General features: G+C 42.4%; 2 protein-coding genes across 2 annotated transcripts in view; both read right to left on the reverse strand.

Annotated features, from left to right (window-relative positions):
- The window catches only part of KAT14 (lysine acetyltransferase 14), a 45,274-nt gene extending 27,024 nt beyond the window's left edge, over positions 1-18,250 (reverse strand). The window contains exons 1-4 of the mRNA XM_030826136.1: positions 17,542-18,250; positions 15,142-15,260; positions 9,425-9,546; positions 1,107-1,288 (exon numbers count right to left, since the gene is read on the reverse strand). Coding sequence (XP_030681996.1) covers positions 1,107-1,288; positions 9,425-9,546; positions 15,142-15,260; positions 17,542-17,800 — 682 coding nt within the window. The 5' untranslated portion in view covers positions 17,801-18,250. The remainder of the gene's footprint in view (positions 1-1,106; positions 1,289-9,424; positions 9,547-15,141; positions 15,261-17,541) is intronic.
- LOC100581935 (protein PET117 homolog, mitochondrial) lies at positions 17,292-22,572 on the reverse strand. Its single transcript, XM_003268216.3, has 2 exons — positions 22,378-22,572; positions 17,292-18,266 (listed from the first exon to the last, which is right to left on the reverse strand). The coding sequence occupies exons 1-2, from the start codon at positions 22,471-22,473 to the stop codon at positions 18,117-18,119; spliced, it is 246 nt and encodes an 81-aa protein (XP_003268264.1). The 5' UTR covers positions 22,474-22,572; the 3' UTR covers positions 17,292-18,116.
- Between the last annotated feature and the right edge of the window lie 4,384 nt (positions 22,573-26,956).

A 26,956-nucleotide genomic window follows, 5' to 3' on the forward strand; every position in this document is an offset into this window, starting at 1 on the left:
TAAATCTGCAGAGATCATTTCTGAAAGTATTCACAAAAGACAACAGTGGTTACTCTGGGAAGTGAAATTGTAGGCAATAGGCAGGAGGGGGAACTTTCATACTTTACACCCTTAAGTACTATTTGATTTTCTTCCCAATTATATTTTAAAAATTTTAAAAGCTCATCAGCCTGGTCTGGTGGCTCACCCTATAATCCCAGCACTTTGTGAGGCCAAGGCGGGTGGATCGCCTGAGGTCAGGAGTTTGAGACCAGCCTGGCCAACATGGCAAAAACCCGTCTCTAATAAAAATACAAAAATATTAGCTGGGCATGGTGGCATGTTATTTGGGAGGCTGAGGCATAAGAATCATTTGAACCTAGGAGGCAGAGGTTACAGTAAGCCAAGATTGCACCACTGCACTCCAGCCTGGGCAACAAAGCGAGACTGTACCTCAAATAAATAAATAAACAAACAAGCAAACAAATAAATATAAAAATTTAAAAGCTCATTAAAAGCTTTTTAGATTATAAAACCAGATCAATATGTGATAGTAAGAAGTCACTGTTAACATCTTTTTAAATATGAAAATGGCATTATGGTCAGGCTGCAAAAAGGAAAGAATCCTGATCTCTTAGAGATACATACTAAGATACTTAGGAATGAAATGTTGATTCCTGCGATTTGTTTCTAAATAATCCAATTGTAAGAATGGGGAAGGTTGGGGAAAAGTACTGAGGATTTAGATAAAATGAGACTGTCAGGAGTCAATGTCAAAGTGAGGTGGAAGGTACATGGGAATTCATCATGTTATTTATTAATGGGAATTTTAAAACATCTCTTCACCTTTGTGAGAAGTTTAAAAACAAAAACCAGATGGAAAACATTGAACCTTTCAGATATCCTGGGAAATCTATAAAACTGATAACTTGATTAGGAAGTGATAAAATGTTTTTACGTGGCATTTATCTCTAGCACACACACAAGTGTCATCACAGAAGTGTTAAACAGAGTAGCTTCAGAGAGGCCTGAGCGCCATGCCCAGTGGAAGCAGGAGCATCTCCTGGACTCACACCAGCTTGGCTCTGGTCTGACTAGCATCTTTTGGACTGTTCTCACAACAGTACCTTTTATTTTCAAAGTAGAGGCAGACAACTTCTCTCCTTCAGGTTTCATCGTTGGGGGCTTGTTATGAACAAGTTTCCACCATCCCGGCTCTCCAAATTCCTGAGCACCTGAACGGAAGTACATGGGACTTCCCACGCTGAGGCAGCCTGCCACGGTGCTCCACCAGGTAGACGTCTTTTTCCTAAACAGTCCACGAATTTAAAAATGATTGGCACTTCAATTTGCTCATTATATAGAAAAGACAGTCTGTGTATACTGTGACTCCTGGCCTGCAACATGCAATGGCACCTCCGGCTACTGAAGGAGCAGAGCACGAGAGGCAGGAGAGAGGCTCTGGAGTCCGCCTGCTTCAAACTCTGGCGCTACCAACTTCTAGTAGCCTCGGTTTGTTCATCTGTAAAATCAGGATAATAGAACTTACCTCACAGGGTTGCTGTGAGGATTAAATGAAATAATTCAAACAAAGCACGTAAAATACTTCTCATCACAATCATCACGATTATGGAATTCTACAGGCTAATTTTAATTAAGTTGCTTTGTTATGTGAATTAAGCACAGCTCCCAAGAATAAAGCATACAAAAAGCGTAACTGCAAGGCTGGGCATTTTGTGATAGAATTAATAACTGGCTCCAGTAAATAGCTCATTTTACCTGAGGAGTCGCACACATCTCTCAATCTGATCCTATCTGCCTTGATGCACTAGAGTGGTAACAAAACTATGTGGTATACTCCACAAACACAGAGAGCACCTACTGCACAGCAAAATAACAAAACATGCAAAATGTCAACTATCCGGGTTCCCTATTGAAAATTCTTTTAAGGCGACTGTTCTATTTCCACCTTGAAAACATAAATCAATTGCCGGAAATCCTAAAAGACAGTCTTTCACAAGAAGACCAGTCTAACAGTTGGAAGGTATTGCTGGGAAGGCAAAGGAAAAGCATTCTGAGGAACAGAGATGTAATATTAATAGAAAACTCAGAAAATAAAACAAATAAGCTAAGCTATAGTAGGCATAAGCACTATCTGAGGCTGGGCGCAGTGGCTCGCGCCTGTGATCCCAGCACTTTGGGAGGCCGAGGCGGGCGGATCACCTGAGGTCAGGAGTTTGAGACCAGCTTGGCTGACATGGTGAAACCCTGTCTCTACTAAAAATACAAAATTAGCTGGGTGTGGTGGCACATGCCTGTAATCCTAGCTACTCGGGAGGGTAAGGCAGGAGAATCTTTGAACCCGAGAGGCGGAGGTTGCAGTGAGCCAAGACTGCGCCATTGCACTCCAGCCTGGGCGACAAGAATGAAACTGGGTCTCAAAAAAAGCACTGAAATGGAGAGAATGAAACCCCCAAGCTTTTGGTCCCAAAGTACCTCTCCTACATTCTTATCTTTTCCTAATCTTTCCAAACCCTCTCTAATACAAAATGTAGCATAAGCACATACAATAGAATACTATTCAGTCTTAAAAATAAAGGAAATCCTATCATATACTGCAATGTGGATAACACTTGAGGACATTATGCTAAGTGAAATAAGCCAGTTTCAAAAAGACAAATACTGTATGGCTCTACATATATGAAGTATTTAGAGTAGTCGAATTCATAGACACAGAAAGTAGAATGGTGACTGCCTAGAGCTGTGGGGAGGGGAGAATGGAGAGTTATTTAACAGGGATAGAGTTTCAGATCTGCAAGTTGAGAAGAGTTCTGGCCATCTGTGAATCTATATTCAAATATGTGAACATACTTAACACCACTGAACTGTACACTTAGAACTGGTTAAGACGGTAAATTTTCACTGTTTTTACTGCAATAAACAAACAGAAGTCTGGGCAACATAGTGAGACCTCACTTTTACAAAAAAATAAAAATAAAAAATTAGCTGGGTGTGATGGCACGTGCCTGTGGTCCCAGCTACTTGGGAGGCTGAGGTGGGAGGATCACTGGTGCCTGGGAGGTCAAGGCTGCAGTGAGCCATGATTGTGCCACTGCACTCCAGCCTGGGTGACAGGGTGAAACCCTATCTCAAACAAACAAAAACAATAAAAAAGACTGACAAAGACTCAAAAGATTTTAAAAACCAATGTGTTATTTACTGTGTGGAAAACGAGTGCGTACTTGTACATTGGCAGTGGGACTATAAACGGGCATATACTTTCTGGAGGTTACTTTCATAATGTACAGCAAAATTGTGTGTGTCCTCTGACTTCACAAATCTACTTCTAATCACAAAAACACAAAGGATATATATACAAGAATATGCCCCACAAGGATAACTTAAACACAGAAAAGCTGGAAATAACATAAATGTTTATAAAATTATCGGCCAGTGTTACAGATTTCATTGTGTCCTCCCAAAAGATGTTGAAGTCCCAGTACTTGTGAATGTGACCTTATGTGCAAACAGTGATCATGAGGTCATTAAGTTGAACACTAATCCAATATGACTGGTGTCCTTACACAAAGGGGAAACTTGGACACAGAGACAGACGTGTAGAGAGGGAAGATGCATGAAGACACAGGGAGAACATCATCTACAAGCCAAGGAAGGCCTGTGGCTAACAGAAGCTAGGGGAGAGGCATAGAATACTCTCTCCCTCACAGCCTTCAAAAGCAACCAACCCTATCAACACCTGGATTTCAGATTTCCAGCCTCTAGAACTAGAATACATTTCTGTTGTTTAAGCCATCCAGTTTGTGTTACAGCATCATTAGCAAACTAATATAGCCAGCTAAATCACAGCACAACACATAATGAGATATTTGTATGGAATGGAATAAATTTGTTGTCAGGACATATACAAACACAGTATTTATGAATGGCCTCAACAGTTTTCCCCCAAAACTATTATTGTGGTAAAATATACATAACATTTACTATCTTAACAATTTTTAAGACTAGAGTTCAGTGGTATTAAGTACATCCATATGGTACAATCACCACCACCATCTACCTTCAGAACACTTTTCACAGGGCAAAACTGAAGCTCTATATCCGTTAAACAACTCCCAATTCCACCCTCCCCGCCAAGTGCTGACAACCACCGTTCTACGTTCTGTATCTGTGATTTTCACTACCCTAGGTATCTCAGATAAGTAGAACCACACAGTATTTGTTTTCTTGTGATTGGTTTGTTTCACACAGCATAATGTCCTCAAGGTTCATCTACACTGCAGCATGTACCAGAATGTCCTTCCTTTTTAAGATTGAATGATACCCACTGCATGTATATGCCACATTTTGCTTATCCATTTATCTACTGATGGACACTTCAGTTGCTTCCACATCTCAGTTATTGTGAATAATGCTGCTAAAAACATGGATATACAAGTATCTCTGAGACCCTGCTTTCAATCCTTTTGAGTATATACCCAGAAGTGAAATTGCCAGATCATATGATCATTATATTTTTAACTATTTGAGGAAACACCACACCATTTTCCACAATGATTGTACAATTTTACATTCCCACCAACACTGCAAAAGGGTTCTCATTTCTCCACATTCTTGCCCACAGTTGTTGTTTTGTTTCTTTGATAATTGTCATCCTAAGAGGCGTGAGGTGGTATTGTGTTATAGATTTGATTTGCATTTCCCTAATGATTAGTGATGCTGAGCATCTTTTGATGTGCTTATTGGCCATTTTAATATCTTTGAAGAAATGTCTATTAAATTCCTTTACCCATTTTTGCAATGGGGGGAGCTATAACAACAATGGCTGCCATCTCTTTTCACCTCTATGATTAGAAGCAGCAATCAGTGATCAGAGCACAAATACCCAGTATTTGGAAAACAGGCTTATTTTTGCCCACCCTGGATGCTACAAGCTGTGTGTAAGCCACTCCAGGAACACACACACACAGCTTTCTTCCTAGTGGCTGGAGAAGGGGGATGGGTAGCTGCTACTGCATTAAGAACTAAAATTGACCAGTATTAACCGCAATCTACTGTCTATGCCTTCCCTTGGAAACCACAAGCCTTTATTAGACTCCAGAGTTCCAAAATAGTTCCATCAGTCAGATTCTGCCAGTGCAACTGCTGTCCAGGCAGGAAAGCAAATGCTTCCTATCTGCCACCTTCCCAGAAACCTCCTTGTAAAGTTGATTGAAGTATAGATACTACGAATGTGTACTATCATATTTCATCAATTTGAAGATCCATTAACTTTAAGATACACTATTTTATGTACAAATAAGAGCTAACTACCAATTAAATTGACATATCATTAACTATAAGATGTATCTAGCTGTCAGAGATGTCAAAATTTGCAAAATTACGTATCTTAAAATCAGTAAAATATGGTAATAGAAGAAAATATTCAAGCTATTCTTCACTAATCGAAACTAAACCTTCTGGAAGAATTCAAGGTCAGGACTGTAAAAGCAGATTAAATGAACAAATACTAGGCAATTATTCAGTAATAACTAAGTTTTCATATACTTTTTAACTTGTTTCTACAATGGTACATAAAATTATTTAGGTTAGCACTAAAAAAAAAAACCACCTTTCTAAATTTACACTTTAATAACATATTAAAGGCATAAAAGAAAAACCTGTAAACACCTGAAAGAAAATTCAGAACTTCATTACACTGTATAGTATTCTCTTAGATCTTGTAACAAATGAGAAATGGTTACAATTTTCAAGAATTTAAAGTATGTCCTGGCCAGGTGCAGTGGTTCACGCCTACAATCTCAGCATTTTGGGAGGCCAGGCGGGTGGATCACCTGAGGTCAGGAGTTCAAGACCAGCCTGACCAATAAGGTGATACCCTGTCCCTACTAAAAATACAAAAATTAGTCGTGCATGGTGGGGTGTGCCTGTAGTCCCAGCTACTCCGCAGGCTGAGACGGGAGAATTGCTTGAACCTGGGAGGCGGAGGTTGCAGTGAGCTGAGATCGCGCCGCTGCACTCCAGCCTGGACGACAGGGCAGGACTCCGTCTCAAAAAAATAAGTAAGTAAGTAAATCAATAATGTACGTCCTATGGATAGCAGAATGAAAATCTTTAGTAGCTATGAAAAAAGTGTACCTTAAATATAAATGCTCTTTACAGACAGCTTCTCTGGGGTATGGTAATCTTGTTAACATTCACACACAGAAATGTCTGAGCAAGTGGTAACTACCCAGGGGTAGTGGTTTCAGGGGACTTCTCCAATCACTGATGTTTCAAGTGCAGTTCGCAAAGTGAAGAGCAGCACTGTAGCATGAAACCGGGTGGCAAGAATCATAGAGTGATTTCTAATTCTCTTTTGCTTCTTCTGGTTAGATCAAGAGAAAGTTTACTGCTTTAAATTCTCATTAACACTTGTAGCAGCCTCCCTTTTTGACTGGAAAAGAAAGTCATGGCTTGCCATTATATGCCATGGGATCCAGCTACAATTTAACAGCATTGTTTTATTTTTATTGTTACATTCTATTTATGACAATTTATATAGGTTTCCCACTTACTATGGTGATGTTTTCTTTTTAAAATTAAGTGACTTGATTTAAATAGGAAGATCAAATAAATAATAATTCCAGTGATATACCAATATGACCAACACACTAAATAAACTACACAGAAACTGGAGAGTAATTAATGCCTTTCATTGGTATGTTAAAAAGAAATAAGGCTCAGCTGATTCCTCTCAGAACATGCTCTAGAAATGAACAAATGAAGCAATTAAACAACTTCTGTTAAAATCCAGCAATATTCTTAAAAACAGGCCATCTAAATCTAATTTCTTCCAGGAAATAACCCACTAAATAGAACAGCACTCAAAGATCATGAAAACATTCCAAGATCCAATTTTATCAGTTTTTTCCCTTTCTTATCCCTTATAAATGGGGTACATTAAGGTCCATAAATAGTGCTAAATCATTAAACTAAACAACAGATTTCTTTTCCTTATGAGAAAGAACGAGTTATAGTGTCGATTCTTTTCTTAGCACCAATAAATAGCTCAAGAACTAAAATAACCCCTTTTGCAAAAATGTAGGGAGTCTATTCCATTTTCTCACAGCAGCCTGCCGGTCACCCTCCTTCTGACTGCCCTCCTGCACTCTCAGTAATACGAGCAAAGCTGTGATTCCTCAGCGTCTGAAGAAACAGAGGCTGCAGTGAACCCCAAGTGAGGAAAGGCATGAACTCCCTGCCCTGACTTGAAGTGATCAAAGACTTTGTCATGTCTAAACTAACCTCATTATGTAAGATTCATGAATCTCACACAGGACTTCGGACAGCAACTAACAATCAGAATCTCAAACAAAAATTCACCAATGTGGTAGCAAACTCACAAGTACCCAAGAGCAATAAAAGTCTTGACAGATCCACGTGGACATTTAGTGAAAATATATGGTCGCAAGGTCTGTGCATCGGCATCCCTGAGTCTAATGAACCAAAGCAGCCACTGGGGAGAGCACACAGCAGCAAACTCAAAGCTCAATGATAAACACAGTGACCAATGAACAGGCCATATGCAGATGTGCCCAGACTTTGCTAAGCACTATGAAAAATAGTTAAAAATATAAAAGAGTGTCTACTTTACAGAGTTAAAAACAAATACTAGTAATACAAAACTCTATTAACTAAGGGCAACCTAAATAGATGCAGTCAGTAACTGCCATTATTTTTCCTCTCTTGTCCTCCTAGAAGGCACTGCTCTGTTTGGTTTTTTTTTTTTGGTTGGTTGGTTGTTTGAGACAGAGTCTTGCTCAGTCACCCAGGCTGGAGTGAAGTGGCACCATCTCAGCTCACTGTAACCTCCGCCTCCCAGGTTCAAGCGATTCTCCTGCTTCAGCCTCCCGAGTAGCTGGGATTATGGGCACCCGCCACCAAGCCCAGCTAATTTCTGTATTTTTAGTAGAGATGGGGTTTCACCATGTTGGCCAGGCTGGTCTCGAATTCCTGACCTCAGGTGATCCGCCCGCCTCGGCCTCCCAAAATGCTGGGATTACAGGCCTGAGCTACCAGGCCCGGCCTGGTTGGTGTTTTCTAAGAGATGGGGGTCTCACTATACTGTCCAGACTGGCCTCAAACTCCTGGGCTCAAGTGATCCTCCAACCTTGGTCTCCTGAGTAGCTGGGACAACAGGCATGCCCCACCACACACAGCTTAAAAGAATATAATAACCCTATCTCCTCAAGTGAAATATTGACTTATCCAACTCTTGAACAGTCTCATGTAATACAACTCTTATTTTTAAACATTCTAAGAATTTCTTCAAAAAACATCATGTTCAGTTGAAATAAACATCTTTTTTTTGTTTGGTTTTTTTTTGAGACAGAGTCTTACTCTGTTGCCCAGGCTGGAGTGCAATGGCGCAATCTTGACTCACTGCAACCTCCACCTCCTGGGTTCAAGCAATTCTCCTGCCTCAGCCTCCTCAGTAGCTGGGATTATAGTTGCCTGCCACCATGCCCAGCTAATTTTTGTATTTTAGTAGAGATGGGGTTTCACCATGTTGGCGAGGCTGGTTTTGAACTCCTGACCTCAGGTGATCCACCCGCCTTGGCCTCCCAAAGTGCTGGGATTACAGGCGTGAGCCACTGCACCTGGCCAAGTTTTTTTTTTTGGTCAAGTTTTTTTTTTTTAATTTTAAAAAAGTAAAAACATTCTCTGGAATTCAAAAATTTTTGTAATTGCCACAGGTAAACACTCTAAATCTCTAACAAGGTAAGGAACGGTGGCTCACACCCATAATCCCAGCACTTTGGAAGGCTGAGGCAGGAGAGCTGTTTGAGCCCAGGAGTTTGAGACCAGCCTGAGACAACACGAGACCCCAGTCTCTACAAAAAAATAAAAAAATAAGGCCAGGCGCAGTGGCTCACGTCTGTAATCCCAGCACTTTGGGAGGCCGAGGCAGACGGATCACTTGTGGTCAGGAGTTCAAGACCAGCCTGGCCAACATGGTGAAACCCTGTCTCTGCTAAAAACACAAAAATTAGCTGGGCATGGTGGCAGGTGCCTGTAATCCCAGCTACTCAGGAGGCTAAGGCAGGAGAATCGCTCGAACCCGGGAGGTGGAGGTTGCAGTGTGCTGAGATCACGCCACTGCACTCCAGCCTAGGGGATAGAGCAAGACTCTGCCTCCAAAAAATAAATAAATAAATAAGCCAGGCATGTTGGTGCACACCTGTAATCCCAGCTACTCAGGAGGCTGATGCAGGAGGACTACTTGAGCCCAGGAGGTTGAGGATGCAGTGAGCTATGGTCATGCCACTGCACTCAAAAAAATTAAAATAAATCTCTAACAAGTCTACATTAGGCTGCCTCAAATCTTGTATACTTCATTCTTTACATATTCCTTCAAGTATAAGATTTTTTAAAAACACATTACCTATTCCCTAGTAAAAAAGTCCAATGTTTCTCAATAAAAGCACAGATATCTTCTTTCCACCTGAAATAACCTTGACGTCCACTTCCTTCCAGAGACAAGTTGTACATTGCCAACATGACGACCTGAAACACAATTGAAACAAGAGGTGGGAGAACAGCACAGTTAGGGATGTTAATCTTGAGGGGGGAAAAGTTTCTTCTCTTTTATATTCTGAGTAGGAATGGTGGGGAACAGAGGGAACAAAGGAAGGACGGTATCTTGGAATATTCCCAGGGTAGAATTTACTTCCTTTTTTACTTTCAAGATATCACTAATCCACTTAATTATGTGCAGAAACTAGGCATCTAATCCTTAGATGCCACACATGCAGGGCTAATATTGTGGCTGAACTGATGGCTACAACAAAGCTGTCCCTGAATCAGTTGATAAACAGGCATTGTCCCAAGGATCCCGCACCCTACACAGTGTAGTCCTAAATCAAGGGCTACCTTCTGGCCAGCAGGAGGCCTCCAGGTGCCTACTCCAGCCAGCATTTTCTGACCAACGGCACTACCTTTTATCAAATATCTTGAAAATCACCCTTGTATATACTTCTCTAAGCTCTTAGATGGCAAAAACAAGACTCAGAATTTCAGAACTAAAAATAATGCTACATGCCATCTACTCGGTGACTTAGCCGTTTTTACCTGTCAAACTCCTCCTTCAAATGAAATCAGCATTAGGAAAGAAACAGCGAACTGAAAGGCCTGGCCACTCAGCCCATTCTCAGAGGGCTCCAAGACACCTCCAGAGCTCAGGATGCAAACTCCTAATCTAGTCTACTCTTATTTTGCAGATGAGGAATTCATGGCCCCAAATGGGGAGGTATTTTCCAGAAATATAAGTAACATATGTTCATTATAAAACACTCAGTAATACAGTAATACAGAATGTATTACTGCATTCAGTAATACAGAAAAGAGCAAAGGAGGAAGTAAAAATCACTTGAAATCCACCATCAGGAAATAATCCCATCCTTTCAGACATTTTTCTTTGAATCTATACTCAGATACTCATATAGATGTTTTTTTGTGTTTGTTTGTTTGGTTTTTTTGAGACAAAGAGTCCCACTGTGATACCCAGGCTGGAATGTGATGGTGTGATCTCGGCTCACTGCAACCTCCGATTCCTGGGTTCAAGCAATTTTCCTGCCTCAGCCTCCCAAGTAGCTGGGACCTCAGATGCGCACCACCACTCCCGGCTAATTTTTGTATTTTCAGTAGAGACAGGGTTTCAAACTCCTGACCTCAAGTGATCTGCCCGCCTCAGCCTCCAAAAGTGCTGGGATTACAGATGTGAGCCACTGCGCCCAGCCTAACCCTTATTTCTATAAAGAGCATCCTGTGGCTGTAAGGAGTGTAGTAAATTGCAGTTAATGTCCCCAACATCTGTATTCACAGCATTAAATCCCCAACAGTCTTATGGAAAGACCAATATCTACACCACTCAAAGGGGCCCAGTAATTCTGACCCTTCACTAACCAAGTTTCAATTTCCCCCATTCTTAAACTTGCAATACTTGCAGACAGTCTAAAAACAATTAACCCCATGAACAGATTTTTAAAAATGTCTTCCAGTTATATCTGCATCTGGTCTACATCAGCCAACAAATATCTTCCTTTAAACAATCAATATTCATGGGAAGTTAGTGTTTAATGGGCACGGAGTTTCATTTTGTAAAGATAAATTCTGGAGGTAGATGGTGGTGGTGATTATACAGCAATGTCAATGTACTTAATTCCACTGAACTGTACACTAAAAAATGGTAAACTATATGTTATGCATATTTCATCACAATTTTAAAAAATAATTATTGCTCAATAAATAATTTAAGAAAATCATAGAACAAGCTTTGCCCACTCTTAAGAGTATCTCAGAACTATGTATTTGCTGATAATCTCAGTGATAAAGTATTTCTATGACTTTTTTGTATAATTGAGACATTTTATGACCCTAAAAAGTTAAAGTTTACATATTTACTTGAAAATAACCTTTTCTCTTATCACTTAATCTTTACTGGGCAAACTATAAACTAATATATAAAGGACCTGTTTTTCCTTCTCTCCTGGAATTTATGATCTAAAAGAATGAATCCCAGGCCAGGCATGGTGGCTCACGCCTGTAATCCCAGCACTTTGGGAGGCTGAGGTGGATGAATCACCTGAGGTCAGGAGTTCAAGACCAGCCTGGCCAACATGGTGAAACCCCGTCTCTACTAAAAATACAAAAATTAGCCAGGCATGGTGGTGCACACCTGTAGTTCCAGCTACTCGGGAGGCTGAGGCAGGAGAATCGTTTGAACGTGGGAGGCGGTGGTTGCAGTGAGCTGAGATCACGCCATTGCACTCCAGCCTGGGCAACAAGAGTGAAACTCCATCTCAAAAAAAAAACCACAAAAAAATGAACCCCAGTTTAGTTTTCCGCTCTCATGTTACCAGACCAAGCTCATCAGTAACGAAGCTGATCTTGTGGACCAATGTATCCACAGGGCCTAGCTCAGAGCTGGCAGGTACTCAGTATATGCCGAAGAACACTAGAAAAATAACGAGCAAAGATCAATCATGGTATCTTTACTTGTGCCATAAGAATGAGTCTCCAGGAAAAGAATGCAAAAACTTCCCTATCCTTCCCAAATGTTTGATAAAGTTTCTCCTATGTATGGAACTGCTATTCACAGGAGTCACCAAGGAAGAGGAAAGGACACAGAAAGGGAGTGTGGCAGGAAGGGGCTTTTTAATCAGGAGATCAGACCTCTTTACTGTAAGTATTTTATAACACAAACAAAATGCTGTTTGTGTTACAAGCATTTCTACATATTTCTTTGGTAAATCTTTCAAAGTTTAAGATTTAAAGACAGAAAACCCACATTTCAATATACTAAGAATGTGGCTACATCAATGGAGTCTATTCAAGACCAACTGATTCTCTTTCAGGTCTTCAATGAGAGATGGGCTTTTTCAGATGCAACTAGAAATACTGGTCAGTTGTTTGCTAAGAACCAGATATGTGCAACCTAAGTTATCACTTCACCCTACCAGGTTAGTATCCACCATCAATATGTCTTTTGGAAGTGAAAAAATAATCTGCAAGTTATGTTAGTCTAATTAAATATGCAAAGTGGCCGGGCACGGTGGCTCACGCCTGTAATCCCAGCACTTTGGGAGGCCGAGGTGGGTGGATCACCTGAGGTCAGGAGTTCGAGACCAGCCTGGCCAACATGGCAAAACCCCACCTCTACTAAAAATACAAAAAATTAGCCAGGCATGGTGGCACGTGCCTGTAATCCCAGCTACTAGAGGGGCTGAGGCAGGAGGATTGCTTGAACCTGGGAGGCGGAGGTTGCAGTGAGCCAAGATCGTGCCACCGTACTCCAGCCTGAGCAACAGAGTGAGACTGTGCCTCAAAAGATTTAAAAATTTTTTTAAAAAAGAATAAATATGCAAAGTGAGCCAATATTACATATTCTGAGCAAAATAAGCAAAAGCCAGCTTTTCTTTTAAAAAGAACCACTACAAAAAACTCACATTTTTGAAAATAACAAATTACATATATTTGCTCTTCTTCCATTTTACAGCTTTTGAGAAACCACTTGCAGGACAAATACAAATCTACCTGTGTGCACATATCACAATAATCTATTAATAAGATCTTGCCTACACACAGTATCCCATGTACACTTGAGAAAAATGTCCCAATTATAATATTCATAAAGCTCTATCCTCAATACAAACTTCTCTTCATTTTCTACTTACATTTTTTTCAGGCAAGTCAAAGAAAAGACTTCCTAATTCAGCGCTGACAGATTTCATCAGATGTCCTAATAAAGCACTGATAATTAAGATAATAGACGAAGGCTATTAAGGCAACTACAATTTACAAGGAACACCGTAAGTGGCTAAAATGGTGTAATTTAAAATCTTTCTCATCACTCTATTTCCTTCAAAGTAAAAAGTGCTGTGGGTAATTATCTTGTTGATCTGTTTATTATCAAAATTAAGTATAGAAACGTCAGCTGTCTTGGGGCAGAGGCCTTAGCTGTCTCGTTCACCACAGTAGTCTCAGGTCTAGAACAGCACCTAGTTCATAATAGGTACTCAGTATCTGTTGAATGAATGAATGAACATAAAAACTAAGTAATATATAATTTTTTTTTTTTTTTTTTGAGATGGAGTCTCACTCTGTCACCACCCAGGCTGGAGTACAGTGGCTCGATCACAGCTCATTGCAGCCTCAACCTCACAGGCTCAAGCAACCCTCCCACCTCAGTCTCCTGAGAAGCTGGGACCACAAGAGTGCACCACCACCACACTTAGCTAATTTTTGTATTGTTTTGTTTTGTTTTTTTGGTTTTTTTGAGATGGACTTTCACTCTTGTTGCCCAGGCTGTAGTGCAGTGGCGCAATCTCGGCTCACTGCAAACTCCACCTCCTGGGTTCAAGTGATTCTCCTGCCTCAGCCTCCCAAGTAGCTGGGATTACAGGCATGCGCCACCGCGCCCAGCTAATTTTGTATTTTTAGTAGAGACAGTGTTTCTCCATGTTGGTCAGGCTGGTCTCGAACTCCCAACCTCAGGTGATCTGCCTCCCTCAGCCTCCCAGAGTGCTGGGATTACAGGCATGAGCCACCGCGCCTGGCCTGTTTTTTATAGAGACAGGGTTTCACCATGTTGCCCAGGCTTGTCTCCTGAGCTCAGGCGATCTGGCCGCCTCCACCTCCCAAAGTGCTGTGATTACAGATGTGAGCCACCATGTCTGGCTTCATTTGGTTTTTGAACTAAAAAGTATACACTGATGCCTTATTATTATTCATATTATACATTAACATATTGATATAGAAACAAAACCAAAACAATTTAATACAACCTGGAGATCAGTAAAAAGCTACTGTTTAGGATACAGCTGGCTTAGATTAGGGTGTTGGTATTAGAGACGGTTAAAAATGAACAAGTATTTCAGCAAACAAAAATTCAAACATCTCCGAGTTCAAATGCAGAAAAGCTGGGTTATGTTGGTTTTTGCAATCAGTCACCTTCCTTCTTCCAAATCTATTTTCAACATAGCCATCTTTCCACTTTAAAAAAATAGTTTTATTGTTCTTAAAATGGCTGCCAGGAAAATGAGAATTTCATTTTCAATTCTAATCAGAGCTTGGTATGACATATAAATGAAATCATGAGATTCTCAAGCCTCTCAAGCCCAATTCATCAAGTCAGCAGTGAATATTTTTCTTTTCTTTTTTTTTTTTGAAAAGGAGTCACACTTTGTCGCCCAAGCTGGAGTAGGAGTACAGTGGCGCGGTGTGGGCTCACTGCAGCCTCCGCCTCCCAGGTTCAAGCGATTCTCCTGCCTTAGTCTCCCAGGTAGCTGGGATTACAGGGGCCCACCACCATAGCCAGCTAATTTTTGTATTTTCAATAGAGATGGGGTTTCACCATGTTGGCCAGGCTGGTCTCGAAGTCCTGACCTCAGGTGATCTGCCTGCCTTGGCCTCCCAAAGTGCTGGCATTACAGCGAGTATTTTTCACTCCCTTCTCCACATATTTGGTATCTAATTTCATTGCGAAATAAAAAGTGCCCCTCCAAACAACTCAAAAGCTCATCCCTACGTTTCTAGATATTCGTTCCAACAAACTCCTGGGGGAACCACCCTCATGGACTTGGGGAAGGGCTTTTTACTCACTTGCTGCCATGTCAGCTTCAGCCTTTCATACTGCTCCTTGCCATCTGCTGAGCAATCCGAACAAGTAAACCTAAAAAAATTATCACCCTTAAGGTAACTGAGCTGTTCCCTTAGCTGACCTAGGAGAAAAACAAAAAGTCACATCATGGGTTTATCTAGAGCAGCGGTAACCTAAAGGCTTAATCAGTTAATCACCCAGATTTTCCTTTCCCATGTTGTCTTCTTTTCTTCAGCCAACCCACAATTGCAAGATGGGGAAAAGGAAGGGAATAAGAAAGATTTCTATTCTTTTAACACCAAGTATACGCCCACTAAGATCTGTAGGATCCAGTAACTTTTAGGAGAAAGGTACTGGAAAAGCAGGTATTGTTGATGGATTTCCCAACTGTCACATTCCTGACTCCCAGAGGCAGGTCTCTTCACACATTCTTTCAAAAAATATGAGCTCCTGCTGCATACCAGGCACTGGGCTAGGAACTGGGAATACAAAGTCCAAGACAGATAATGGTGCCTGCTGTCACAGGTTTGCACTTCCCTGAGAGCTGCATAGAAAATAGGTGATCACAACAGCACAGTGGTTCTCCACGCTCACAGTGCATTGGAATCACCCAAGTTGTTCTTGGTTTTCTAAATATGCTTGGTTCTAGCCCAGATAAAATGAATCAATTTCTGAAGCAGAGCCTAGGAGTTACATTTCTTAGTCCCTCAGGTGATGCTGATGCTCTGTGACACGTAAGGAATGGAATGTGATGTGTACCACAGGGCAGTGTGAGGGTAAATAAAAGGGGAGCCCAACCTATATTAGGGGGAGGCTTAGGATTAGAAATTGGCCAGGTGAAAAGGGGTGTCTTTGTGTAAAGGGAGAATGGAGGCTGTGGAGATGCATATTCCAGAGGAAAAAAACTGTGCAAAGCCCTAAGGATAAGAATTGATTGTGAAGAGTAAGTTCACCCTAACTGCAAAGTTGTGTGGGGATCAAAGAAGCTACAGTTAGCAGGGTCCTGACCACAAAGGGCAACAGGACAAAGGGAAAGCCACTGAGAATTCAGGCAGAACCTGAAATTAATAAGCAGAGACTGCTCAGAAGCAAAAACCAGCTAACTAGTAAATTCTACGTTTCCTGTGAAAATGTTACTATTAATTTGTTAACAGTGACTAAATTTGAAGTTGAACCCATTTTAAGAAAACCATTTCCACATGCCAGAAAATGACCCTCTTCACAATTATATATGTATTTCTCTGACTTGGTTACAAATTATATTACACAAAGGCATTCCTCAAGTACCTATGTCTTTACTAGTCTCTTGCCTAATGGGAAAATCCTGTTTCGGTATGAACCATAGGATGGCTGGCAAGCCACGCTCCTCAGGTGCCAGGAAGCTGGCCACTGAAAATCTCAAGATCAGGGCCAAGCACAGTGGCACATGCCTGTAATCTCAGCACTTTGGGAGGCTGAGGCGGACGGATCACCTGAGGTCAGGAGTTCGAGACCAGCCTGACCAACATGGAGAAACCTCATCTCTACCAAAAATACAAAATTGGCCAGGCATGGGGGCACATGCCTGTAATCCCAGCTACTCGGGAGCCCAAGGCCGGAGAATCACTTGAACCTGGGAGATGGAGGTTGCAGTGAGCCAAGATCATGCCATTGCACTCCAGCCTGGGCAACAAGAGGAAAACTCCGTCTGCAAAAAAAAAAAAAATTAGCCAGGTGTGCTGGCAAACGCTATAATCCCAGCTACTTGGGAGGCTGAGGCAGGAGAATCACTTGAACCCAGGAGCCAAGATCATGCCACTGCACTCTAGCCTGGGCAACAAAGGCAAAACTCCATCTCAAAAAAAAAGAAAGAAAGAAAAGAAAATCTCAAGATTGAGGCAATCAGGGAGTGTGTATGAGGTATCTCTTGCCAGCAGAAAAAAAGGAAAATGGAAAAAAAGACTGGTCCTAGAAAAAGGGCAAAAAACATCTTCAATCTGCTAATTCTAACCTCTTTTCAGTATACAATAGCAGGAGTTCTCCACGTAAGTTAAATATTAACAAAGTAATTTTTATAAACTTGAACATGAATTCAACACTGGGACTGGAATTTGGCCCTATATCTCTATGATCTTGTTAGAAAAATATGGCTAATTCTTTAAGTAACACAGGATTTCCAATTTTCTCAATTTTATTGAGTTACCACCAAAAGTGTTAATTTAACAATGTGATAGAGGTTGACAGTAAGTTTCATTAGTACAAACATGCCTATGTTTTATATAAATTTATAGCTGATGAACTAGAGAATAAATATAATTATCCTTTTATTTAGGTCTCTTTTACATTCACGTTTCTTTCACAGGTTGGGAAAACAAACCTTCACACAGGAATTGACAAATCAAAGGAATTGAGAAGCTCCTTACTGGCTGGTATCCATTTTTGGCACTTGTCACAGAAGTAGGACAGCTGCTCCTCTATCCACGACACATCTCCTTCATCGCTGTTGAGGGAATCCCCACTCTGGTCGTGCGATAAGTCCACTGATGCCTGATCCTCGGATTCGACAATCAGGAGCGTCTCTCCCTCCACTTCACCTTCCTCCAGTCCTTCTGAGGTCGATGTTCTCGTGGCTTCGTCATCATGCCGACTGATCAGACTACTCAGGTGGATGCTACTATCCATCCCTTCCTTCTCTCCCTTCTCACAAGCTCAGCAGTGCTTCTCAGTAACAACCCTAAGCTCTGGACAGTGACCCTAATGGGGCTTCTACCAGGATCACCCAGACAGAGACTCTTCCAAAGAGTGTCTGCCCACACTCCTTTATTCAGATATAAGGGACCCTGAAAGCAGTAATTTACAATATATGACCCACTGTCCTTTATTTGATCAAGTTTAAAAGGACAGTGACCAAAAAAAAGATGAAGATACTACTAAGCTACTCTCCATCAACACACACACAAACTCGTGTTGTCTGTCCAACAGATATTTCACATTCAAGTCATGATTTTTGAGATCCTTTTGCCAATAACATCTTCTCTCTTTCTGCTTCGAGTTGCTCAGTCAAAATAATCTGTTCTCCCAAAAGACGAATGTTTTCTTTTTTCCGAATTTGCCTCTCAATGTCTCTGATAACTCCGTCACGAAGCCTCTAAAAACGTAAGAAACAGATTTCAGTAACATCCCGAACAGGTGGTCTCCATCCTTGTGCCATTCAAATCCAAATAACAGTGTTACCAAAATACACTTAAAACTTTCAGATTCCAAATATCCAGTTACTATTTTAATTTTCTGTACAAATGTAAAATGTAATAAATGATCAAATAAATTTGGTAGTGTGCTAAATGTTATTACTGAAATGATTTCTTATCATATTTTAAGAAATTCCTGAGTGTTTAGTACAGAAAATTTAATGGGAAATAACAGAAAAAAAAAACTGGCACTATGTTAAATTTTTTTTTTTAATTTATTTTTTGAGACAAGAGTCTCACTCTGTTGCCCAGGCTGGAGTGCAGTAGCGTGACCTCAGCTCACCGCAACCTCCACCTCCTGGGTTCAAGTGATTCTCTGGCCTCAGCCTCTCGAGTAGCTGAGACTACAGGCGCGCACCACCATGCCCAGCTAATTTTTGTATTTTTAGTAGAGACAGGGTTTCACTATGTCATCCAAGCTGGTCTCAAACTCCTGATCTCAAGTAATCCACCTGCCTCGGCCTCCCAAAGTGCTGGATTACAGGTGTGAGCCACTGCACCCGGCCAATGTTAAATTTTTAAAGTTTAATTGATATGTAATGCTTTAAAAACTTGGCGAGTTACTACAGTAACACTCTAAACTACTCTTCTGTTAGCAGTTATCCTAGCTGAACAATAAACATCAAGAGAAAAAAATGCAGATTACTAAATTCTGAACTTGGCTTCTAGCATGTAAAGTTAAAAATGTAAAAATCATGCAGAATTATTATTAATTATATAACAGAGAAAGAAGAAAAAGAAGAATGCTACTACCAGAGGAAAAAATAAGTGCTCATCAATGGTAGTTACCTTAGTAAGCATTAAAAAACCACAGCATTTCAGAACGTGGACCTGGCACCCAAGACGAGACTTTTAAAAACATCAATTCAGTCATTACTAATAACTAACATTTTATAGTTTATTGCTCACAAAATACTCTAAAGGTTTTAGGCCAGGCATGGTGGCTCACTCCTGTAATCCCAGCACTCCTGTAATCTTAGGCCAAGGCAGGCCGACTGCTTGAGCTCAGAAGTTCTAGACCAGCCTGGGCAACATGGCAAAATCCCATCTCTAGCAAAAATACAAAAAAAAAAAAAAAAAAATTGCAGGGAGTGGTGGTGTGTGCCTGTGGTCCCAGCTACTCCGGAGGCTGAGGTGATAGGATCACCTGAGCCTGGGAGGCACAGGCTGCAGTGAGCTGAGATTGTGCCACTTCACTCCCACCTGGGTGACAGAATGAGCCCCCATCTCAAAATAAATAAATAGGGTTTTTTTTTTGAGAAGGAGTCTCATTCTGTCGCCCAGGCTGGAGATCTTGGCTCCATGGCATGATCTTGGCTCACTGCAATCTCCACCTTCTGAGTTCAAGCGATTCTTGTGCCTCAGCCTCCCCAGTAGCTGAGATTACAGGCGTGCGCCACCAGGCCTGGCTAATTTTTTTGTATTTTTAGTAGAGACGGGGTTTCACCACGTTGGCCAGGCTGGTCTCGAACTCCTGACCTCAAATGATCTGCCTGCCTCAGCCCCCCAATCCCTCATGCCTGCTGGGATTACAGGCATGAGCTACCGTGCCTGGCCAATAAATAGTTTTTAATAGTGGCTATATAGAGTAGAATTAATGGGAGTGGGGCCCAGGGCTTGCGTATGTCTGTGGGTTTTTTTCCAAATTATTTTACCTATTTTTAAAACTCACCTAATATAATACCTACTTGCTGGACCTCCTCCAGGCCTACAGCTTCATTACGAGAGATTTGAAGGAGTCCCGGGATTCATATAACTCAAATGAAACACAACTGTCTTGAACCATGCACCCTTGGCAAGATCCCGACTGAGACAAAAACAGAGGTGCTTATTCCACTCCCCCAACCGCAGGTCTTCCTATCCTGTGCTTCTTACACCATGACACACCGATACCCACCCTCCCAAGCCCACACCATTCACCAGAATCATTCCTTCCACACCTGCCTCCCAGATCCTACCCTTCCTTCTCAGAGATGTCATGTGTGCTTATGATCTGGCTCTCCATCCCATCATTTGCTATCTTCCTCTAGGTTTCAAGGTCTATGCTGATTGCCTCACACATCCTTCCTGTGACCCTTACTGAACTACCTTTCTAACCACTTTCCTTACTAACCACTAAAGACCTCTTTATTCTTCCAACCCTAACACCTAGAACTCTGGCTCCTTATGTAGCACTGCTTAATTTTTGCTAGGTTACTGTGAGGATTACAGATGATATACGTAAAGTGCTTAATACACTGCCTGGTATGTGGTAGATGGTCAGGAAACAATATTCATTATTTAATTTCTTGCTTCCTTGAACCTTCCGACACATCCACTGTGCTAATCATTTGTCCTAGTCTTTCCCACTGCTATTAATACAATGTAAGCCCCTAATAAAGAACCGGACGTAAAAGGGAAAAAAAAGAAACACACACACACACGTTATTCTTGTCAACCGTTTCTTCATCTCTAACTTCCAAATAACCACTTTTCCACTCTGTAACATAATGGTGCTTAGCCCTGTGTTAAAATTCTCAGGGTTACTTGCTGAACCAAGTCCCCATCCCCAGGAGATTCTGGTTTAAATGGTCTGGGGTGGGGACCAAACCTTAGTCACATTGTAAAAACTTTCCGGGAACATTTCATGTTCAGCTAGGGTCCAAGGCCAAGCTCTAATCCATCCCTACCCAAACCCTTCAAACATCACTTCACTGACGTCAGAACAACATCTGTCATACTAAATTTTACTCCATCTCAAGTTTTCCCAGGATCAACATCTTTTACTTTTCCTTCTAAGAGGCGGGAGTCTTCTGCCTCTATTCCAAAAGCTAGCCCCTTAGGACCACATTTTAATCCCAAATCTCTGATCTCTCCTGTGCCCTTTCATTGTTAAGTCATCTCATCCCCCTGTCAAAATTCTTGTACCATCACATGCTTCCTCTCTTCTAATTTCCACAGTCTGTGAACACCAAGAACAAAGACCTCATCCACTTCATCTCTGTATATCAAGCACATAGCACAGTCCAAAGCTCTGGGTAGGCAAATCAAGAAAAGACTGTTTACTCTTGATTCATCCAGTCCATTATTTTCACCCTTGGTGAACTAGGTTCAACCCCAATCACTGCCAAGTTGTTTTCTGAAAATTCACCAACGACCCAATTCCCTGTTCTCAGCACGGTCGTGAATCACTGATAGACTCTGGAAGAGCGGAGTTTCCTTATCTTTGTATTCCCAAGGTGCTTAGTGAGGTAAATTCCACAGTTATCAGCCATTAAAGGTCTGTCAACTTGAATAAGAAAGAAAATATGAACTGAGAGGAAAGAATAGATAGTCACTGCTGATCAGCAGGTCACGGATATTTCCTGAAATAAAAGTACCAAAAAGAAAATCTGGAGGCTGTTATCTCTATCGTTCCCAGATTCTAGTTTCCATAGCAAACTGTTCATTTAAACGAGAAGTGCAAATATCTCACCAAATTATCTTGGTCAAAGGCATGGAGAGTGAGTATGGGGAGGGGGGCTCCCTTACCATGGGATAAAATCAATAGCACTTAAAACACATTAGGCTTCAATCCCAACCTTGGGCCAGGAGGGAGGCTGGTAGCTTGCAAAATGCACCCCAAGAAATTCCTTCCCCGCCTTCTATTTTCTAGCGGCCCAAGTGAGATGTGGAAAGGTCCGCACCCTGGGGGCCGGCTGTGACTTGAAAACAGAGCCGCTGCGCACCCCAAAAGCGTGCGTGCCGTGCCTGTGCGGAGCAAGGCCCCTTCAGCGCGGAGCTCCCAAGGCGCTAAGCCTGGCAGCCGGGTCGTCCTGAACCTGCGGGCTGCACACGCCCGCCGGGAGCTGCAGCGCCCGGAGCCCAGTAGGGCGGCCGCCGGCCGCAGCCGCAAACGCGTGGGGTGCAGGGCCGCGCCACCGCGGGGGAAAGACACCAGGAGGAGCTGAGGAACCGAACGGGCAGAGACCACGAGAGGCCCCAGGTCGCCGCCGCGCGCGGGCCCGGAAGAAACGGTCACGTGACACCGACCTGCTGGTCCCACTGCTGCTTCACATGTACGCCGGCCACTGTGGCCGCCGTCAGCAGCACCGAGAGGCCCAGCACCACCTTCGAGCTCCTCGACATCCCCACGCTGGCCGCCGCGGCCTCTCTCTCCCGCCCGCCCGGGGCAAAGAGGCCGCCGCAGAGTGCGCACCTCGGCCTGTTCGGCCCAGGCTCGACCCCTCGAGCGCAGAGCCCCAGCCGTCGCGTGCGCCGCCCGCCGCTGCCAGGCGCGAGCAATCGAGAGCCGAGCATAGAGCGGCGCCCCGGCTCTGCAAACTCTTGGCTTCGCTAGGGGCCTCCTGCACACCCCGCAGGCGACAGCGTTAGACCACCCCCAATTCAAATTCTAGGAGTCCCGGCCCAAACTGGCCCCGGCACCTTACCAGGGTGGAGGGTAGGGGTTCCATGCCTCAGTCAGTTCACTACCAACCTCACCCCGGGTGGAGTCTGGCTACCGTACTGACCCCTCTCCCACAGAAGTCCCTTCTGAGCCCCTGACTGATCCAGAAGCTTTGCCCAATACCGGCTTCGCCTAAACGCAGCCCCTCATTGCTCCTTTGGCAGGGCAGGCGCCACCAGGAGACCGCCTCGTTGGGCAGCTTCAGAGGCGCGGGGTTCCTATCCATGGAGTTTTTGTCTGAGGACCCATTATTAAACGCTGTAGTCGCGGTCACCTGGTTTCACCTTGACGCTGTGGGGCAACTGGTCAGGCTCGGATTTTTATTATTATTATTATTATTATTTTGATACAGAGTCTCTGTCTATCGCCCAGGCTGGAGTGCAGTGGCGCGATCTCGGCTCACTGCAACCTTACCAGATTCAAGCGATTCTCCTGCCTCAGCCTCCTGAGAGGATTACAGGCGTGAGCCACCGCTTCTGGCCCCATGTAATCTTTGTGATCACTTTTACACCCAAGTTTCTGGGCCAGTAATACAGGATTCCTTCTGCCCACATTACTAGGGAAATAAATGATAGAATGAAGTCTTGCGTTGGGAATAGTTAAGCAATTGTGCAAGACGCATTTTCACTTCTTCCTTGGGTAAAAAAGGCAACACCTCCCAGAAACTGTAAGTATCTGATAGAGCAGCCAGTGAAGACGTGTTCATCATTCAATCATTCTTTCCCACTAGAATTCACAGAGAACCAGCTTCTTCCGGTGGACACGGCTATAGGCAGTATTGGTTAAGCCTCACCAGGGACTTTTACAACATTCATCACCGTTCATAGTGCTTTGCTATTCCAGTCTCTTATGTGAGCGTAAATGGCATAAGGGGACTATTGCTCTTAAAGATATCTTTAAAGATACCTTTTTCAAATGTCATTTTGTCCACTGCATTTTTTGCAGCCTAGAGAGAATGTACCACTGAATTAGAAAATGGAGTTCTTGCCGTAATGAACTTTGGAGTGAGAAGAAATTCAATTCATGGTGTATTTGCATATTTCTCTTTAAAAATTATATTAGACTTCTTTTTATTCGTAGTATATCCTAGATATTTTCCCCTTTAAATCAGTGAGCCTTCAACAGAGCTGTATGTCTTTAGAATGTACATCAGGGAATTAGATCAATCGCCTTTCATTTTATTGTGACTAATTTTTCAACTTGTTTTCTCGAAATGTACTCTTTTCTTTATTTTCAGGATACCAGAAGCAAAAAAAAAATTCTACTTTTAAGAAATCATTTATTATTAATTGTGTCAAATAAAAAAGTGGGTTGGGGGACTGAGGGAGGTCTTGCAAAAAAAAAATATGTTTATCTGTTTAAATATTTATAAACCTAAGCAGTATATTTTCCGTGATTATTGTCGCATAAATTACTGATTTGTGAGAGTGACTGCATATCATCAAACTGAGAAGCAACTATTTTTTACTTTTTCTTTTATTTTCTTTTTTCTTTTTAATTGAGACAGGGTCTCGCTCTGTCACCCAGGCTGGAGTGCTGTGACGTGATCTCACTGCAACCTTTGCCTCCCAGATTCAAGTGATTGTTGTGTCTCAGCCTCTGGAGTAGTTGGGGTTACAGGCCTGAGCCACCAGGCTGCGCTAATTTTTGTATTTTTAGTAGAGATGGGGTTTCGCCATGTTGGCTAGGCTGATCTAGAACTCCTGGCCTCAAGTGATCCACCTGCCTCAGCCTCCCAAAGAGCCGACATTATAGGTGTGAGCCACCTTCCTGGCCATGAATACATTTTCAAAAAGAAAAGTTCAGATTTGCTGATCGCCTCTTTTCTGGTGTTGATTACATTCATTCTTTCAACAAATCTTGAATGTGTCAGAACAATGTATTCAAGGTACCCCTCCTGCCATCCCTCAAGCATGTCAGTGCCCGGAAGGAAAAGAGACTGGTATACAAAATTATCACAGCAAAAAAGGGGAGATAGTTGACAAGAAGTAAATGTTACATTTGTGTCCCCTCAAATTCCTATGTTGAAACCCTAACCCCCAAGGGAATCTATTAGGAGGTGGGGTGTTTGGGAAGTAATTAGGGTTAGATGAGGTCATGAAGGTGGAGGCCCCGTGATGGGATTAGCGCCCTTATAAGAAGAGAAAGAGGCTAGTGCTCACTCTCCACCATGTGAGGACACAGCTGGAAGATGGTTGTCTGCAAACCAGGAAGAGGGCCCTCACCAGAACCCAATCATGCCAGTACTGTGATCTTGAACTTTCCAGCCTCCAAAACTGTGAGAAATAAATTGTTGTTTAAACCATGTAGTCTATGGTATTTTTGTTACAGCAGCCCAAACTGACTAAAACAGCAATTAACTGTTTCCCAAAGTTAAGTGTGGGTGTGGGCCTACCCCAACGGAGGAGAAGATTCCAGACTCAGTTCTCTGTCAGAAACTTCCAGCAACTCTCCTTCAGAAACTGAGTCCTGGTTGTCTTGAACTCCTCCCTCACTTCCTCTCTGTGCTGAATCATCACTAATGCCCAGTAAATGAAAAAGTCTTGCTTTGCCATTGATGACTCCTGGTGACAGGGACACCTGAAAAAATCCCAGAGGTAAGTATAGGTAAGACTTCCACTCCAAGGTAGAAGACAAAATTGAGGCCCTCTCCCACACAGGGAGGGTAAAAACATCACTTCATGTTAGCAAACAGCACACTGAGGTGCAGGGCACATTTTAAACTGTTTATTATACCAAATTATTTCATCTTTGAGATGACCCTGTGACGTAGGTGCTGTTATTATCTCCATTTTACAGGTGTGGAAGTGGAAGCACATTTTGTAATGTGTCCACAGCTAGGAAGTTACAGAGCTGGGCAACCTAACTGGCTTTTAGGTTTGTTTTCAAAAGATTAAATTCACTTGGTTTAATAAAAGTTTAAGACACGTAACATGTCTTTAGTTAATAAATACAAGGGGAATGTGTATATATCTAGAATGTTCCAATTCCATATTTTCAAAGAGCTTTGAAATCCTTTTTCAAGTTTTCCATTCCTCCCTTTGAACAGAGGAGCCGCTGTCACCCTCCAGTGACATGTTACTGGAAGCTGGCCTCTGTGAGCAAAGTTCTGCAGCAGAAAGTGGTGGGAAGTAAGGCTCTGCCTTCATGCAGCAGCTCATTTGCTGCGTGACTTGGGGACAGTCTCTTACTTTGCTGGGCCTCAGTTGCCTCCTCTGTACTATTGAGATAATAACATGTCTTCTACCTCATTGGTGTACTATTTGAGAGGATTAGTTAATAGTATGGCTTTGCCAAAGTCAGCTGTGTGGCGATCATACGTGCTGGAGCATTCCACCCAGTGACCTCCAGTGGTCCCCTGTGAGTCCTAAGACTCAGACACTCGGTAGCCCTGAAGGGTGGGAAGGGAAGAAGACCGGGAGGTGCAGAATCCTTGTCTTTAAATATTTGGAAAATGTCTGTTTGCAGCTGAGTGGGCCTTGTGGTGACATCCCAGCTGACAGCAGCACTTCTAACAGTGCTTGCCCAAGCTGTGAATTAGAGCTTCATTGTTTCACAATACTTGGTGTGACTAAGTTATTTAGATTCAGGATTCATTTACATTATCAGGAGGAAAAAAATGTCAATACTGTATTGCCATTATGAATAGAAGAAAAGAGCCGTCAGATCTTTTGAATACTATTTCAGCTGCTACAAATGTATGAATCACTGTTTTTTTGTTTTTTTAATGGCTTTAACTGACAATACCATGTGTTGGCAAAGATGTGGAACAGCTCTGCACTCCTGGTAGGAGCGTCAGCTGGAATCATCTGTACCCCACGACCTGGCAACTTCACCCCCATGTGCATATCCAGCAGAACCGTATGCATATGTGCACAAAGAAACATACGGAAGAGTGTTCACAGCCACACAACCACAACAGAAAAACTGGAAACTACCCAAAGGTCCATCAGCAGGAGTGTGGACAGTAAATTCTGATATTTTCATACAATAAAATCCTATGCAGTCTTGAGAATGAGCGAACTGTTGTCACACTAAGTGATTTGTGGATGAATCTCACAAACATAACATTGAAAGAAAGAAGCCAGGCGCGAAACAAATTATTCATATAAATTCCACATACAGAAGTCAGTATGGTAGTTACCTTATTGGAAGAGAAGGAGT

This window comes from Nomascus leucogenys, chromosome 13 (assembly GCF_006542625.1).
Source record: "Nomascus leucogenys isolate Asia chromosome 13, Asia_NLE_v1, whole genome shotgun sequence".
NCBI classification, from domain to species: domain Eukaryota; kingdom Metazoa; phylum Chordata; class Mammalia; order Primates; family Hylobatidae; genus Nomascus; species Nomascus leucogenys.